Source organism: Engraulis encrasicolus, chromosome 10, assembly GCF_034702125.1.
Source record: "Engraulis encrasicolus isolate BLACKSEA-1 chromosome 10, IST_EnEncr_1.0, whole genome shotgun sequence".
NCBI classification, from domain to species: domain Eukaryota; kingdom Metazoa; phylum Chordata; class Actinopteri; order Clupeiformes; family Engraulidae; genus Engraulis; species Engraulis encrasicolus.
This window is the reverse complement of record NC_085866.1, coordinates 16256254-16272314: the sequence shown is the minus strand read 5'-3', so window position 1 is coordinate 16272314 and position 16061 is coordinate 16256254. Positions and strand designations below refer to the sequence as shown.

General features: G+C 46.6%; 1 protein-coding gene across 4 annotated transcripts in view; it reads right to left on the bottom strand.

The window, feature by feature from the left end:
* Nucleotides 1-16061, bottom strand: part of lrp1ab (low density lipoprotein receptor-related protein 1Ab) — a 256132-nt gene that overhangs the window by 214176 nt on the left and 25895 nt on the right. For all 4 annotated transcript variants that reach the window (XM_063208181.1, XM_063208183.1, XM_063208182.1 and 1 more), the window contains exon 2: nucleotides 5783-5905. In XM_063208181.1, coding sequence (XP_063064251.1) covers nucleotides 5783-5905 — 123 coding nt within the window. The remainder of the gene's footprint in view (nucleotides 1-5782; nucleotides 5906-16061) is intronic.

Here is a 16061-nt window from a genome sequence, read left to right as displayed (position 1 = left end):
GAGAGAGAGAGAGAGAGAGAGAGAGAGAGAGAGAGAGAGAGAGAGAGAGAGAGAGAGAGAGAGAGGGACATGAAGAGAAAGGGAGGACAAGAATACAAGAGAGCACAAAGAAGCGAAAGTGTGTCAACCCCAAGTGAAGTAGAGAGCTCCTGGCAGCACAGGGCAGGCAAGCGGCTGGGAAGGGAAGCCAATCTCAATCTCGCCGGTTAGTAATTAACTGGCGCTGGTGAAAACGCTCGGCAGTTAAGCAGCAGAAATTGTATGGAGTACAAACAAACAGGACAGGCCTGTGGTCTGGAGGCAAGTCTAAACTTAACCCTATGGAATGAAGCCTTGTTCCCTTCCGCGCAGAACATGCATGTCTGCGACATGCCTCACTCAGTGTGGTGCGGTGTGTCGGTGTGTGTGTGTGTGTGCGTGTGCGTGTGCGTGTGCGTGTGCGTGTGCGTGTGCGTGTGCGTCCTTCATAAACATATATAACCACTTTAAGTGTTACGTTGGGTGGAAATAGGCCTCTGAATGCCACTTTAGTGCAGTTAGATCACTGAATTGCACTTCTATAACAGCAATGCAGCAGCGTAGTCGTCCACAGTCGACAAAATAAAAGGTGTAAAACAAAAAGGTCAACAAATGTGCCAAACAACTTGAAAAGCACTCTGACAGTGCAGACCTCTGCCAAGAACATTTAAGTTCCAGGACCGCAACACAGCAATGGGACATACAGAGAAAGAATGGCCTCAAGGCAATGACAAAATTTCAGAATAACACATCTTTTAGTTGTTCAGTTATTTTGGGTAACACTCAAAATGACAAGCCAACACAATCAGATACACTCACCGCCCAACGAGAAATTACTGTCAACTTTTCAGAATGATTTGCTCCTGACAAGTTATTTTAATCAAAGAAAAGACAGACAGACTGACTCCCAGCTATAACATGATCTCCCTGGCGGAGGTAAAGACCTGGTTTCGCTTGCGCAGAATAAAGCGAACAGGCAAACAAGAGGCACATTGGGAAGTCGACAAGGGGCCCAGAATTTGGGCCCTCATTACATTGAATGTACAGGGTGTGTGTGGCCCTTTCAGATGACTTTGTCCTGGGCCCGGTCAAAGTTGTCAGCAGCCCTGGGCGTGTACAGCAAAGTATGACTGCACATAGAGGAGGGGGGTGGGGGGTGTTGGGGGGGAGAGGAACTGGTGCAAATCCCACCCCGTCTTGAATGTTTCTTTTAAAAACATTTATAGTGACAGATTATACAGCTGTATCCACACCTATTATACACTTCACTCCACAGGTCACTGGTGGGGAACAGGCATTAGCCCCTTCACAGTAACACTGAGGCGCTTTCGTCTCAGCTCAGTTTTCCTCAAAGTAGGAGGTAGAATTGTCATTCAAACAGAGACACAGACTTTGGATCTCCACCTACACAGAGACCATGGTATTGTACCTCACATCCTCATAACAGTGTGAGGTATTATCTTTTAAAAATATCAGATGTTTAACATGATCATACGCGGAAGCAATAAACCTATGGTATACCCAAATCCATTGGAGTTGGGAGCCATAGTTTTTTGAGACATCAATGCATTCAATGAATATCCCCAAAAACAACACTTTTTTCTGAATGTTAAGACATACTGCATGTTGTCTTTTCACTATTACCCATCGAAAGTACGAACTGAATGCTTTCAAAATGATAGTATTCTGTTTTTATTCACAATTAACCGTAACTAATTCCAACAGAATAGAGGTTATATTTTGATGACACTGTAGGATTCCCCTTGGTAAGCAGCTCCCTGTTGTCCTTCCTGTAACCAAAACATACCCAACCTCTCCAAGTCCAACCCAAACACACACGAGGTGTCACATCAAACCGTTCCTCAACACTGCTCCAACAACACAGCGGTTTGCATCAGCACAGCTGCAGACCAGCAGCACAGTTTGTTTGTTTTTAAGATGGAACACTGGGTTTCCCCTAGCATTTCAAGTGGAAACAAAGATCTCTCGCAGCTCCCCAACAAACAACTCTCACCTTTCACAAAAAAAACAAACAATCGATTGATTTCATATGAAATTTCATATTACACACTACAACATAACCTTCCAAATCATGACCTTCCAATCACATGAACCCTGAATGATACCAGCATAGCAGCACCATCCCTACCTTGACTAACAACACTTACACACCTTATCACCAAACCTTTGTAACAACATCCTTAATAGCAGGAAGAAGAGCACTATTTTAAACGCAGTCAGGTCAATCCTGACAAGGGAAAAGAGAACACAGTGTGTTTGTTCTAACACCATAACACCTTGTCAGTAGACCTCTGTGATAATAACCTCACTAAATATGAGGAAGCGACACGGTTTTAAATGCAGTTAAGTCAGTTCTGGCGAGAAGAAGAAAGGGGGTCAACGGCGAATGGTCTTATTGGCCTCCAGTTGATTGGAAGAATAAACGTTGAGCCGCTGCCCAGAGTGTGCTGCTGTGGAGATGAAAAGGGACATTGTCTCCCGGGCCAAACTCCATGAGTGGCATGGAGATGATATTACAGACTGGTGTTGGAGAGGTTGATAGGCGTGTGGAGGGAAGTCAGAAGTGGAGAGGAGAGGAGAGGAAAGGAAAGAAGATGTGTGTGCGTGTGTGTGTGTGTGTGTGTGTGTGTGTGTGTGTGTGTGTGTGTGTGTGTGTGTGTGTGTGTGTGTGTGAGCGAGAGAGAGAGACACACGTGTGTGTGTGTGTCTGTGTGTGTGTGTCTGTGTGTGTGTGTCTGTGTGTGTGTGTCTGTGTGTGTGTGTGTGTCTGTGTGTGTGTGTCTGTGTGTGTCTGTGTGTGTGTGTGTCTGTGTGTGTGTGTGTCTGTGTGTGTGTGTGTCTGTGTGTGTGTGTCTGTGTGTGTGTGTGTGTGTGTGTGTCTGTCCATCTGTCTGTGTGTGTCTGTCTGTCTGTCTGCGTGCGTGTCTGTCTGTCTGCGTGCGTGTCTGTCTGTCTGCGTGCGTGTCTGTCTGCGTGCGTGTCTGTCTGCGTGCGTGTCTGTCTGTCTGCGTGCGTGTCTGTCTGTCTGCGTGCGTTCGTGCGTGCGTGCGTGCGTGCGTGTCTATCTGTCTGCGTGCGTGCGTGTCTGTCTGTCTGTCTGTCTGTCTGTCTGCGTGCGTGTCTGCGTGCGTGTCTGCGTGCGTGTCTGCGTGCGTGTCTGTATGCGTGTCTGTCTGTCTGTCTGCGTGCGTGTCTGCGTGCGTGTCTGCGTGCGTGTCTGCGTGCGTGTCTGCGTGCGTGTCTGTCTGTCTGTCTGTGTGCGTGTCTGTCTGTCTGTCTGTCTGTCTGTCTGTCTGTCTGTCTGTCTGTCTGAGTGCGTGTCTGTCTGTCTGTCTGTCTGTCTGTCTGTCTGTCTGAGTGCGTGTCTGTCTGTCTGTCTGTCTGTCTGTCTGTCTGTCTGTCTGCGTGCCTGCCTGTCTGTCTGTCTGTCTGTCTGTCTGCGTGTCTGTCTGTATGTCTGCGTGCGTGCGTGTCTGTGCGCGCGTGTCTGTGCGCGCGTGTCTGTGCGCGCGTGTCTGTGCGCGCGTGTGTGTCTGTGTGTGCGTGTGTGTCTGTGTGTGCGTGTGTGTCTGTGTGTGCGTGTTGGGGCTTAATTTCAATTATCAAAACATCCAGCGGCTCAAAGAGAGTGGAATGTCTTTTGACTCCAGGATGGCTTTGCGGCGGCCTCAAGATAATCCTGGGACTAGGAGCCGCGAGCCCACAGCAGCATGGCTATGGCAGCTATTGCTACAGCTAACACCAGCACTACTGCTGCTAACACCACAGCAAGGCGAACTACTGCTGCTCACACCACAGCCAGGCGATAAGAGAGAAGAGAGAGAGCGTGCGAGCGAGAGAGCGAAAGAAAGAGAGAGAGAGAGAGAGAGAGAGAGAGAGAGAGAGAGAGAGAGAGAGAGAGAGAGAGAGAGAGAGAGAGAGAGAGAAAGAAAGAAAGAAAGAAAGAAAGAAAGAAAGAAAGAAAGAAAGAAAGAAAGAAAGAAAGAAAGAAAGAAAGAAAGAAAGAAAGAAAGAAAGAGAGAGAGAGAGAGAGAGAGAGAGAGAGAGTTGTAAGAAAGTTCCCCTGTGTGCGTGCGTGCGTGCAGTGTACGCCTTCCTTGTTTACACTTACAGGAACACATGATGACTGTGTTGGGAGGACTGAGGAGGGAGTCTGGCAACCGGAAAAAGAACTGGTCCAGGTTCGTGACACCTCAGAGGGGGCAGACTGGGGGCAGAGCACTCACTAGCCTCACTAACCTACTTCCAGTGAAGCGACAAAGTGACAAACACAAGGGTGCTAGGCTCATATTTCCCCCAACTCTGTCAACTCCGGCTCTGTCAACTCTCCATCTCTTCCTCCCTCTTTCCTCAACTGTCTCTCACTCTGCCTCTTTCCTCAACTCTACCTTTTCATTCTCACAACTCCCTCTTTAACTCAGAGTCCCTCTTTATGTCCGTGCATCACTTCCTCCCTCTCTGTGTAAAGATTAGGGTGGCCAGACGCCCGTCTTAAGGACGGACGGTCTGTCTTTTCAGTGCCTTGTCCGGTGTAAGGCACAGCATTAAGCCAGACAAAAATGCATTAAAATGCATGAAATTGCATCTAAGAAACACATTTTTTGTTCGGGGAGGACACCCAAACCCCCCGTCCTAAAATATGTCCTCCTTTTACCTGTCACGGAGAAGGTCACTCACCCTAGTAAAGATGCATGGTGGCTTTTGTTTACCAAGCGTTGGTTCCAGTTAGCATGTGAGAGGTGTTGTGGGTGGCTTGGGGTGGCTTGCAGGGGTGAAGTGAACCCAACTGTGCTGAAACATGCAAACCCCTTTGCACCATGTCAACACATACAACTATGTAGGCTATGTATCCACCATTCTAGCACGCCATTCTATATGCTAATGTAGCATGCACACCACCATCTGTTAGCACTTAGCTGCTAATGCCTTCCTGAACAGAGACCACTGCCAAAGCTCTGCTAGTGCAATACTGCAGGGGTTTCTGTGTAGTGTGTACAGTGAGTGGTGTGTATGTGTGTGTGTGTGTGTGTGTGTGTGTGTGTGTGTGTGTGTGTGTGTGTGTGTGTGTGTGTGTGTGTGTGTGTGTGTGTGTGTGTGTGTGTGTGTGTGTGTGTTAGGGTTGCCAACTGTCAATGAAAAAAATACGGGACACTTCATCGTGCCGGGGGTCTGGGGGTCGTCCCCCAGAAAATTTTGCATTTCTTAGATGTAATTTCCTGCATTCTAACGTCCCGTGTCCCGTTTCAGTTCAATACGGAACCCGTACTTTTATCTCTAAATACAGGACGATTCCGTATTTCAAGGGACGGTTGGCAACCCTAGTGTGTGTGTGTGTGTGTGTGTGTGTGTGGAATGTTTAGGGGGATTGATTGATGTTGTGTTAAGGAAAGCATGAGCACAGAGAGAGAGAGAGAGGGGGAGGGGGGATAAAAGGAAAGACAGAAAGAGAGAAAGAAAGAGACAAAAAAAAAGAGCGAAAGGAATAAGAACCATAACGCCACATTCTTTCAGATGATTCACTCAACTCGCTCTTCCTCCCAAAGGGACCACAACACAACTCCAATTTACCAGAGAGGGCCCGCTGCAAAAGGTTAGCTGGCGCTGGAGGCTCTCTCTACCGTTACTGTTGTTGTCGGTAGGCGCAGGAAAGGAAAAGAAAGGAAAGGAAAGGAAAGGAAAGGAAAGGAAAGGAAAAAAGCTATTACGCAAACTATTACGTGCGGGTGAGGTAGTGATTACTCACAGATATCGGGTGCTTCATCTGAACCATCTGGGCAGTCCTTCTCGCCGTCGCACCGCCACCCTTTGGAGATGCAGGTCACCTGGTCCTTGCACACAAACTGCTTGGAGTTGCATGTCTTTGGGCCTGTGGTGATAGAGGAGAGGATGGAAAAAAATAAGTCATAAAATGGCATCAATTAGATCTACTAAAATCAATCACATCTAGGGAACAATCACCACTTGGAGATGCATGTCTTTGGCCTGCGGAGGAAATGGATGATCGAAATCAGAAAATGACATGGATTAGATTAGATTAGATTAGATTAGATTAGATTAGATTAGATTAGATTAGATATACTGTGACACTCCCAATCCAAAAGAAATGACTACGGGTATCTTCATTCTATTAACTTGGAATTGGACATGAGGACATGCCACACAGGCTTGCAAGAGAAAGACACACAGGATTCATGATCTCAAATGATCACGATTGCGATGTTTTATGATCTCTTAATCCAACAGAAATTACAACATGGTAGGTACCATGGAAGAGACCAGGTGGTGTATTTCCCCATGCATGTTATCGCATCACGCATGATGGACATGCAGAGCTTGAATGTTCCACTGTGCTTGCTGCAATGTGCTGTTATCACAATAAGCAATGTGACTGATGTTCACTGTTATGCCAGCTTCCCTGATCATTCCAGAGGTAGAGTCTAACATTGGGACATGCAAATTGTGCTACATACATGCGGAACAGATTGAAATGGCAGATCATTTCACATTTGATTATTTTCCGAACATTGTTCATGAAAGCAATTTACTAGACATCATTGTGGAACGAAGGGGGGTTCTTTTAGTATGTATTCCATTTTTGGGTGGGACTCGTATGAACTTTTTAAATTCAATCAAAGCCTATATAACCTTGGCTCCGCTGCCAACATGCTTCACCACATTACCCGTAATACCAGGGAGGGGAAAAAAGTCCTGTGTGTGTGTACCGTAGAGCTAATGTTACAAATGTTATGTCGTAAAACATAATTTCAACAGCACACGTCAACCAAACACCCGTAAGGGGGTGAAGGGGAAAAAACACGTCTGCCCATGTTCTTTTTTTAAAGGGCATATTTCAATCCAGCCTTCTGAAAGGCAGTCACAGCACAGCCAGGGTCAGCTGCGGTTCAGTGAGGGCCTCATTCATATGTTGGGGCGACAGGCAAAAAAAATCCGGCCGGGCATTTTCAGTCATGACTGGTCCACCGGCATTGAGAGAAAATGAAGCCTGTGGCAACCTTTTAGTCATCAAATATGATCTATTTTGACTGCACCAGTCAAAATCCTTGACTTAAATCTGACTATCTAAGAGAGGCGTGCTGCAGTGGAATGAGGACTGATGCCATTGAGGGGCGGGCCAGTCCACTGGGCAAGTGCATGTTATGCCCTATGGCCACTCCAGCCAGGGCAGCAGCAGAGAGGCCCACTTCCCAGCCACCACCACGGAACAACACTGCAGTGTGTGTGTGTGTGTGTGTGTGTGTGTGTGTGTGTGTGTGTGTGTGTGTGTGTGTGTGTGTGTGTGTGTGTGTGTGTGTGTGTGTGTGTGTGTCTGTGTGTCCCAGTGCTCTATGGCTAAGGTGACCTGACCACCGAAGCAACACATCCTTCACACCTTAACCATATTGTCCCAATAGAATACAAAAAAATAAGACAAGATTTGAACAGATAACAAGTTAGCAACACATTCCTCTAAATTCCAATAAATCACATCCTTCCCAAAACAGCATTTGATATTAAGCATTGGAACTTACACTTTATATTTGTTCATTGTGAAAACCAAGTTGCAACAAGAGACATCTGGAATTAGACATATGCCAACTTGAAAGTTCAAAGCAAACGAGATGCAACACAATAACACGAGTAATTCTGCGCTGCTATTTTTAACTAATGTCCTATTCTGCCTTCGGCAACTGCTACCTTAAGTGGAAGATTTCCTGCAGGAAATACCCCTCTGGAGCCAACTTACCGATGCAAAGGCCCCTCTTCCACCTGTGCTTATTTGCATGTCTATGGGGAGGAGGAAACATGTGACTGGGAGTAGGTTACAATATGCGACCTTGCCTCCTCCACTTGTGCTTGTCTCCTCGTCCCGCCTCCTGGCCCCTCCTCCGTGGAGAAAACGATAAAGTTTCCCAGCCGTCAGCCTAGCCGCAACAACTTTTGAGGGACTGTTTTTCATTCTTTTCATTTCAAGTTCGCATATTGGAACGCACACTGGGAGGCTGGGAGCAGGTGCTCCAGGCGGTAGCCACTGAGGCCACAGTAGACAGGCTCAAATATATTTTTTTAAAACCACTTCATAGGGTAGAGTACTTTAAGTCCTCCGAGGAAAATTCAAAGTCAAGTAAGAAGTTCTCATGTAATCTCTCCTTCTCAAGAAAATCTACACTATTGTAAAAAAATATCTAAAATATAAAATATAATACAAACAATATCTAAAATATGAAAAGGTCAGAGTTAGAGAATGGATGGTTCATTGATTCAGAAGGAAATTGAAGCCCGACTATGCAGTTCTTATTCGATCGAGGTGCCTCCATGGGTCCCTGCATGAAAATATACCATAGAAAAAATGTGATTCCTTTCTTGCCATTACACCTCAGCTCGCCTTGGATGTTTTGCATCCCTTTGTGCCAGCAGTCGACAGAAAACTGATCAAAATGACAATGCTCTATGTAGGAAACCAGACCATGGAAGTAATGTACTGAAATGTTTAGGGAATGAAGTAAACATTTAAGGCCATAAGTCACATTTCTTTAATCTTGTGCTTCCTTGTAAGTCTTAGGTCATGGAGGCCTTTTTAAACATTCGTCATCCATCCAGCCGCATCTCTAAATCAAACCAGGAAGTCCAGCAATAACTCAGGAACTGGGCCTCATTGAGGAGGAGCTGAGGGCAGTGTGTGTGTGTGTGTGTGTGTGTGTGTGTGTGTGTGTGTGTGTGTGTGTGTGTGTGTGTGTGTGTGTGTGTGTGTGTGTGTGTGTGTGTGTGTGTGTGTGTGTGTGTGTGTGTGTGTGTGTGTGTGTGTGTGTGTATTCTTTGACCCGGCGGGCCATAGGATGGTCTGTGGATCTCACTCCGCTCTGCAGCGGGCAGGAGGACAGGATGTCGGACATTACTGGGGCCATGGCGAGTCTTGGCACAGACTGACCACATGCACGCAGACACACACACGAACGCGCGCAGGCACGTAGGCACGCAGTCACACGTAAACGAGGAGAAACAGAAAGAGAGACAGAGAGAGATGCATGGCATGGCAACATACACAGTCACGCGCACACACACACACGCACGCACGTGCACACACACACGGGCACACAAACAAGAGTGGTAGGGTTGCTGCCTAACTCATGTGTGTGCACGTGAATCATATAGCCTAAATGCATTCACACGTAGACAAGTATGCATTCACATGCGTTCACACGTAGACAAATATGCATTCACACGCACGCACATGCAGATATGCGTATACGCACATACCGTACACATGCAAACACACACACACAAACATACACGCTACACACACATGCTACACACACACACTTTGGTCTTCCGTCAAAATTCTTGGACTTTGTGGGAGAGATTCACTCTATTTTTTTCTCTCTCCGTCAACCACAAACTGTTCTTGGAACCATTACATTACTGCTGTGTGTGTGTGTGTGTGTGTGTGTGTGTGTGTGTGTGTGTGTGTGTGTGTGTGTGTGTGTGTGTGTGTGTGTGTGTGTGTGTGTGTGTGTGTGTGTGTGTGTGTGTGTGTGTGTGTGTGTGTGTGTGTGTGTGTGTGTGTGTGTGCATACTCTTGCCGCCCCGGCATTACTGCCATGTACGCACACAGTCTCGTTTTATAAGCATGCCTACAGTGCAATTCTTGAATCTAAACTTAAAAAAAGGACATTTGTTTCTCTTCAAAACCCTTTACATTTTGACCTAAATCAACAGTTTTTGTGTTTGCAAACGAGGCAAGTTGTTTACCACTTCATTTTAGAAGCCTTATCCCTTGTAAATGGGGCATATGCAGAGGGGTGCGCTGTAACCCCCCACTGACTACATTCCTCACACACTCAGGAGAGAGAGAAGAGAAAGAGAGTGATAGGGGAGGTAGGGAGAGAAGATAGAAGGGGAGATAAGGAGAGATAGGGTGAGATAGAGGAGGAGGGATAGGGGTGATGGGAGAGGAGAAAGGAGGAGAGGTAGGGAGACAGGGAGAGAGAAAGAAGGGAGAGGTAGAGCGATTGTGGAGAGTGAGAGGGAGGAAGGGAGGGAGGGAGGGACAGAGAGAGGAAGATAGGGAGGGGAGAGAAAGAGAGTGCGATGGGGAGAGGAGAGGAGAGATAGAACAGAGATAGAGAGAGGAGAGGAGGTAGCGGTAGAGTAAGGTAGGAAGGAAGGTTGAGGCAGATGGGGAGATGGAGACAGCGTGGTGAAGGAGAGAAATGGAAAGGGAATGGAAGATGGAAATGAGAGGGGAGTGAGAGAAGCAGCAGACGAGAGAAAATGAGGAGAGGAGAGGAGAGGAGAGGAGAGGAGAGGAGAGGAGAGGAGAGGAGAGGAGAAGGGGTACGGCTGCAGAAGAGGGGGAAAAGAGAAGAGGGGTGAAAGAAGAAGAGAAGAGAAGAGAAGAGAAGAGAAGAGAAGAGAAGAGAAGAGAAGAGAAGAGAAGAGAAGAGAAGAGAAGAGAAGAAAAGAAGAGAGGCTGCTGAAGAGGAGAGCAGTAAATATCTGATTGTGATTCACAGCAGGGAGCCACTCCTCAGCTGCGGGAGACTTTACCTCCCAACACACTTGGCAACCAGGGGTGAATCCCTAGAGTAGGGGGGAAGAGGGGTATGAGAGAGAGAGAGAGAGAGAGAGAGAGAGAGAGAGAGAGAGAGAGAGAGAGAGAGAGAGAGAGAAGGGGGAGGGGGAGGGGGAGGGGGAAAGAGAAGAGATAGACAGACAGACAGAGAGTGAGAGGGATGAGAATAAGTGGGTCCCTGGAGGTCAAAGAGGGAAGAAGGAAAAGGAGGACAGAGACCAAGAGGAGGGGAGGTAGACTGGGAGAGGGAGGAGAGGAAGCAGGGATAAGGAGAGGAGAGGAAGGGAGAGGAAGTAGGGATAAGGAGTAAGGAGGAGAGCGGTGGAAGGGAGAGAGACAGAATTAGGAAGGCAATTGGGGTGTGGAAAGTGGTGTGGTGGTATGAGAGTTAGGGAGTGTGGGGTCTGAGTAGTGGCGAGAGTGGGGTTTTGGGTGATGTGGTGTGGTAGTAAGTGAGCGTTTTGGGTGGAGTCACCATTAAGCAAGAGTTAATTAAAAACAACCCCAACTCTCCAAGATTTTAATTGGTCATTAAGACGCAAACCTGTTGTAAACCTGACAGATGTTGAATCCTTAGCGTTAGTGCATCCAAAGTTGGGTTTGGGAACATCTTTTGGATTTGTAACTAAGTAGTGGTGGAGGTGGGTTGGGGGAGTGTAGTGAGGTGGTGGGCGTGAGTGTAGTAGGGTTTGCTTGGTGTGGCAGTGGGAATAAGCGAGTGTGAGGGGAGCGTTTGGGTGGTGTGGTCTGATGATGGTGATGTGTAGTGTGATGCTGCTGATGGTGGTGTAGTGTGGTGGGGGTTTGGGTGGAAGCTGTGGTGGTTGAGGAGTGTAGTGTGGTGGTGGTGGTGAGTGTAGGGTTTTGGGTGGAGGCTGTGGTGGTTGAGGAGTGTAGTGTGATGCTGCTGATGGTGGTGAGTGTAGGGTTTTGGGTGGAGGCTGTGGTGGTTGAGGAGTGTAGTGTGGTGGTGGTGGTGAGCGTAGGGTTTTTGGGTGGAGGCTGTGGTGGTTGAGGAGTGTAGTGTGGTGGTGGTGGTGGTGAGTGTAGGGTTTTGGGTGGAGGCTGTGGTGGTTGAGGAGTGTAGTGTGGTGGTGGTGGTGGTGAGCGTAGGGTTTTGGGTGGAGGCTGTGGCGGGGATGGTAGAGTGTACATCTCAAGAGAACAGGAGGATGTGACTGCACTCACAAGAGAGGCTGGGCTGGGCTTACTTAGCTGAGCTGAGCTGAGCTGAGTGTGGCCATTTATTGCGGTCACGTTCCTCCAACACCCTGCCAGAAGAGAGCAGAACCGTGCTACACACACACTCACATGCACACACGCAGAACTGTTGGCTCTACATTTTTCCTTGGGTCATTCTGCTAAAGTGCCCTATGTGTGTAGTGTAGTGTGTGTAGTGCAGTGTGTTTGTGTGCGTGTGTGCATGTGTGCGTGTTGAAGTTGACTTCAATGCAAGTTACGTTGTAATCTCCATGTCCATTGCACTTATGCTAAATACGTACCTCGGTTTACCGTAAATTTGTGGTGTGCGTGTCATGATATACTGTGGAATTAACAGAAGGGACCAAATCAAATCTGTCTTTAAAACCAACTGTTTTCTTTTTCTACTGACAATCAGTTATTAGTCGTAGTTCAATTACTGAATAAACTTCAATCAATTAGTAACCTGAGTGGTTGTAATGAGACCGTCCTCTTTATGGCGCCAAACTGATAAGGAAAGTAGAGCAGACAACATAGACGCTCCCTCCAACCACATCTCCGGCCTCTTACATCAGTCCGTACAGTATGTGTCAACAGCACAGATTACTGGAAATGTGCCGCTGCCCATGAAGATTACTGCATGGGCCTACAGGGCCTAGACGCAGGGGCCCAAGACCCTAGGGGGCCCTGAAACCCAAGCTTCTATCATTCCATTCTCATAGTGAGTTGAAAATCATACTTTTAGCAACTGCATTTTCACATTTTGTTGTGGGGACAAACCCCTGGGCCACCAAGAATATAGGGTCTGTAACATCTGGCCTAAAACCCTGATTTTCTTTTCTAAACTAACAATGCTCATGGGAGGGGGGATTTTCTTGTACTCTGTCCCAGGGGCCCATGAAGTCGTAATTCGTCCCTGTTATCTGTTTGTTTTAATCTTCCTCCCCTTTTTATCATCCCATCCAAGAGATTAAACGTAAAGACCGGCAACAAGAACAGATAAGAAACAAACACGTGAGTAACTGCCCAATCACTTTGGTGAATGTATTGACCTTGATTACGGCTCATGGATATTTATTTAGCTTATATTTCATTGCATTTACTATCTATATCCTAACTGGAAAGGACCTATGATCACATTCATCTTGGTCTTAAATCTAAATTAAAGCTTGTTCTTTGGCATGTGTTGCACAGTCACCATTAGGCAAGGGTTAATAAAAAACAACCTCAACATTCCAAGATTTGAATTGATCATTAAGACACAAACCTGTTGTAAACCTGACAGATGGCGAAGCCTTACCGTTAGTGCATCCAAACTTGGGTTTGAGAGCACCTTTTGCAAGTAAGTCAGTCCAAACAAAACTGTTCAACTAGCGGTTTAAGGGCGTACTTTCACAAACACCAATTATTTTCTTACCCAAACGGCATTTACGGTCCTTAAGAGACAATATAGGCTAGTCTACTACTTAGCAGACGTTTTCACTAAAAGTGGCTAACAACAGAAGTAAAGCACCAACAGATAAACTGATGATAATAACAGTGACAAATAGCTACTGTGTTGTTTACAGCATGTCTGTGACCAAAATGGACCAATAACGAATAAAGCAACACGCCCCAAAGTGTGATTTTAAATAGACTACTGCATGTCCTAAATGCATCATTGTGTTTTAAAATCTGTGGATTTGGTTTGACAAGACAAGGCTGTGATCTCTGTTGTAGAGGAAATGCAGAATAAATAGACACTGGTCTCCTCAGAGGAGCATAGTGGCAGGGGAAAGGAACAGCGCTGAATCATACCACGCGAGTAGGAGGGCACCGATCCTGACTGAGGAGGGAGAACGGGCTTTCAATTCTATCCTAATTCAATCATGACATTCTGTGTCTCTCTGTGACACTGTGTAGCCTACATACAGAGGTGCCAGGAAGACAAAAAAACAGAAACACAAATAGATAGGGCTGTCAATGGCCCACCATGTCACATCTTGTGCTTTTCGTCACAAAAATTATTTTAGATTTTACCTGTGCTAACTGCTATCCACGCAGCCTGACAAATGTCAGGCTAACTAGCTTTTTAAAGAGCGCGCCACATAAATGTAGATGGTGTACTGTATCTGGGAGGACCAGAAGAGGATGGCTGTCTCACAATATCCAGAAGGTGCGGCACAGCACCCAAGTCCAGGCCTACTCCTGCCGCTCCAACACCTTGCGCTAGTGGTCACTCAGGTAGATTCCTTTGGGTCACTGTTTGCCAACCAGGGGTACCTGTATGTGTATCAAAAGAGGTACGTGACGCGAGCACACGAGCACACTTCAGGGGGTACCCGGCCCACATATGGAGAAATGTGATGATGGCAAATGTACGTGACGGAGCACAGTCACATTGGCGAAGAGGAAGAGAAATAGAGCATAACAAGTGAGGGAGTTCTCATGGTTTGGCAAACAGGCTTAGGGGGAAATAAAGTTGTGAAACACTGCTATAGGTGACGGTCCATAAAACCATAAGTAAAAGGCTTTAAACTGAAAATTAACCACAGCACTACCATCAGCCTATAAACTGTGTCCCATTATTAAGTTCCACACCAAGGAACAGTCCATACCGACAGCATGAAGAACAAAAAAAATCGTTATGGGCCTAATTGGAGGTTGTGGTTTTGAGAGGGGAGGGTGAGTGACACTAAGCCTGGAGAGTGTGTGTGTGCCCTGTCAGGGAGGATGGTGGTGGGGTAGTGGTGGTGGTGGTGGTGGTCTGAATGACGGTCAGAGAGAACTGGTGGAAGTGGTGGTCATGGGGTTGGGAGTCTGGTGGTGGTTTGAATGACTGTCAGAGAGGACTGGTGAAGGTGGAGGTCGTGGTGGTTTGGATGAGAGCTTCCCACAGGGAGCTCTACATTTCAGAGCCCTCTGACATATTTTTGACAGGGACGAGGATTGTTAAATCATTGTCTCATTCTCTCTCCCTTTCCCTCCCTCCTGTGTTTCTCCATTCTACCTCTCTTCTCTCCGACCATCTCCCTCTTTCTTTCTCTCTTTCTCTCTCTCTCTCTCTATCTCTCTCTATCTCTATCTCTATCTGAAACTGCCCTTTTTTCTGTCTCTCTGTCTGTCTCCCTTCCCTCTGTCTCTCTCCCTCCAAAAGTCTCTTCTCTCTTCCGCACAACCAAAATAGTGCAGACCAATGGCAGACCAATGGCACAACTGCCCGTAAGAGAGTGCAGATCATGCCTGGCTCAGGGTCAGCGTGAGTGAATAAGGACTTTTCTGTGCCCTCTACTTCAGGAGGACTACACCCAACAGTAAAACATCAGAACAATAAACTGGGCCAAGCTGAAACAAACATGTATAAATACAAATGACCCAACAACAGAAGAAATGTCCTTAAATATAGGGTCCGAAACAAATAGAGGGGTGAAAAAAAGAAAGCATGGTTTCTCCCTGAAATTACGTTTTTTTTTTTGTTGGTGGATACTCCAACAAAGCTAAGATTAGCTTGAAGAGGAAAGCTTGCCAAAGAAATGTATGCCACCGAGTCCAGAAGTAAGCTGAGCCAAAAAGCTAAATGAGGGAAAATCGTCTACACATGCAACTCAGGTTTGGGGACAATGAAACGCAGAAGACTTCCCTACTCCACAATTTTCAATGAATATATAAGTCCTCTTAGAATCCGCAATGAAGCATGCCTTGCCTCTACTCTACGAACTGACCGACAGCTTCAGATGAAGGGTCGTTAACTTCATAGTATAAAGTCGTGACGCAGTTTGAGGATGGTGCGTAGAATGTTGTTGAGGGTAGCGTATAAGAATGTTTACGAGATAAATGCAACATTCCAATGTCACGTCATGAGCAGGCAAAACAAACTCAAGAGCAGTTGACGGCGCAGCTTCTTCAGCAAGGTTGTAGCAACTGTAGCTACTTTTGCACTTGTTTCACTCGTTCACTTCCATTGAAATGGATATCAAGGCAGAATATTGTTGTTGTTTGTTGGTCAACTCTTTCAATGTTCATTTATATGCTAAATACCAAAGCAGAATGTGAGATGATGAGATGACGGGGTGCTTGCAGTGGTGTGTTTTATTCATCGCCTCCTCCTATGCGGCAGGGGAGGTGGCTTACTAAAGAGCAGGATCACTGGGATGCAGAGTTGTATGCAGTACAAGTGGAAGCAGAGGCGATTCTAGTGTCAGCTGGGGCCCCAAGCGAAAATTTTAAAAAAAATCACATTTGAACCAAAATTGCTACAACTGTAGTAAAATGT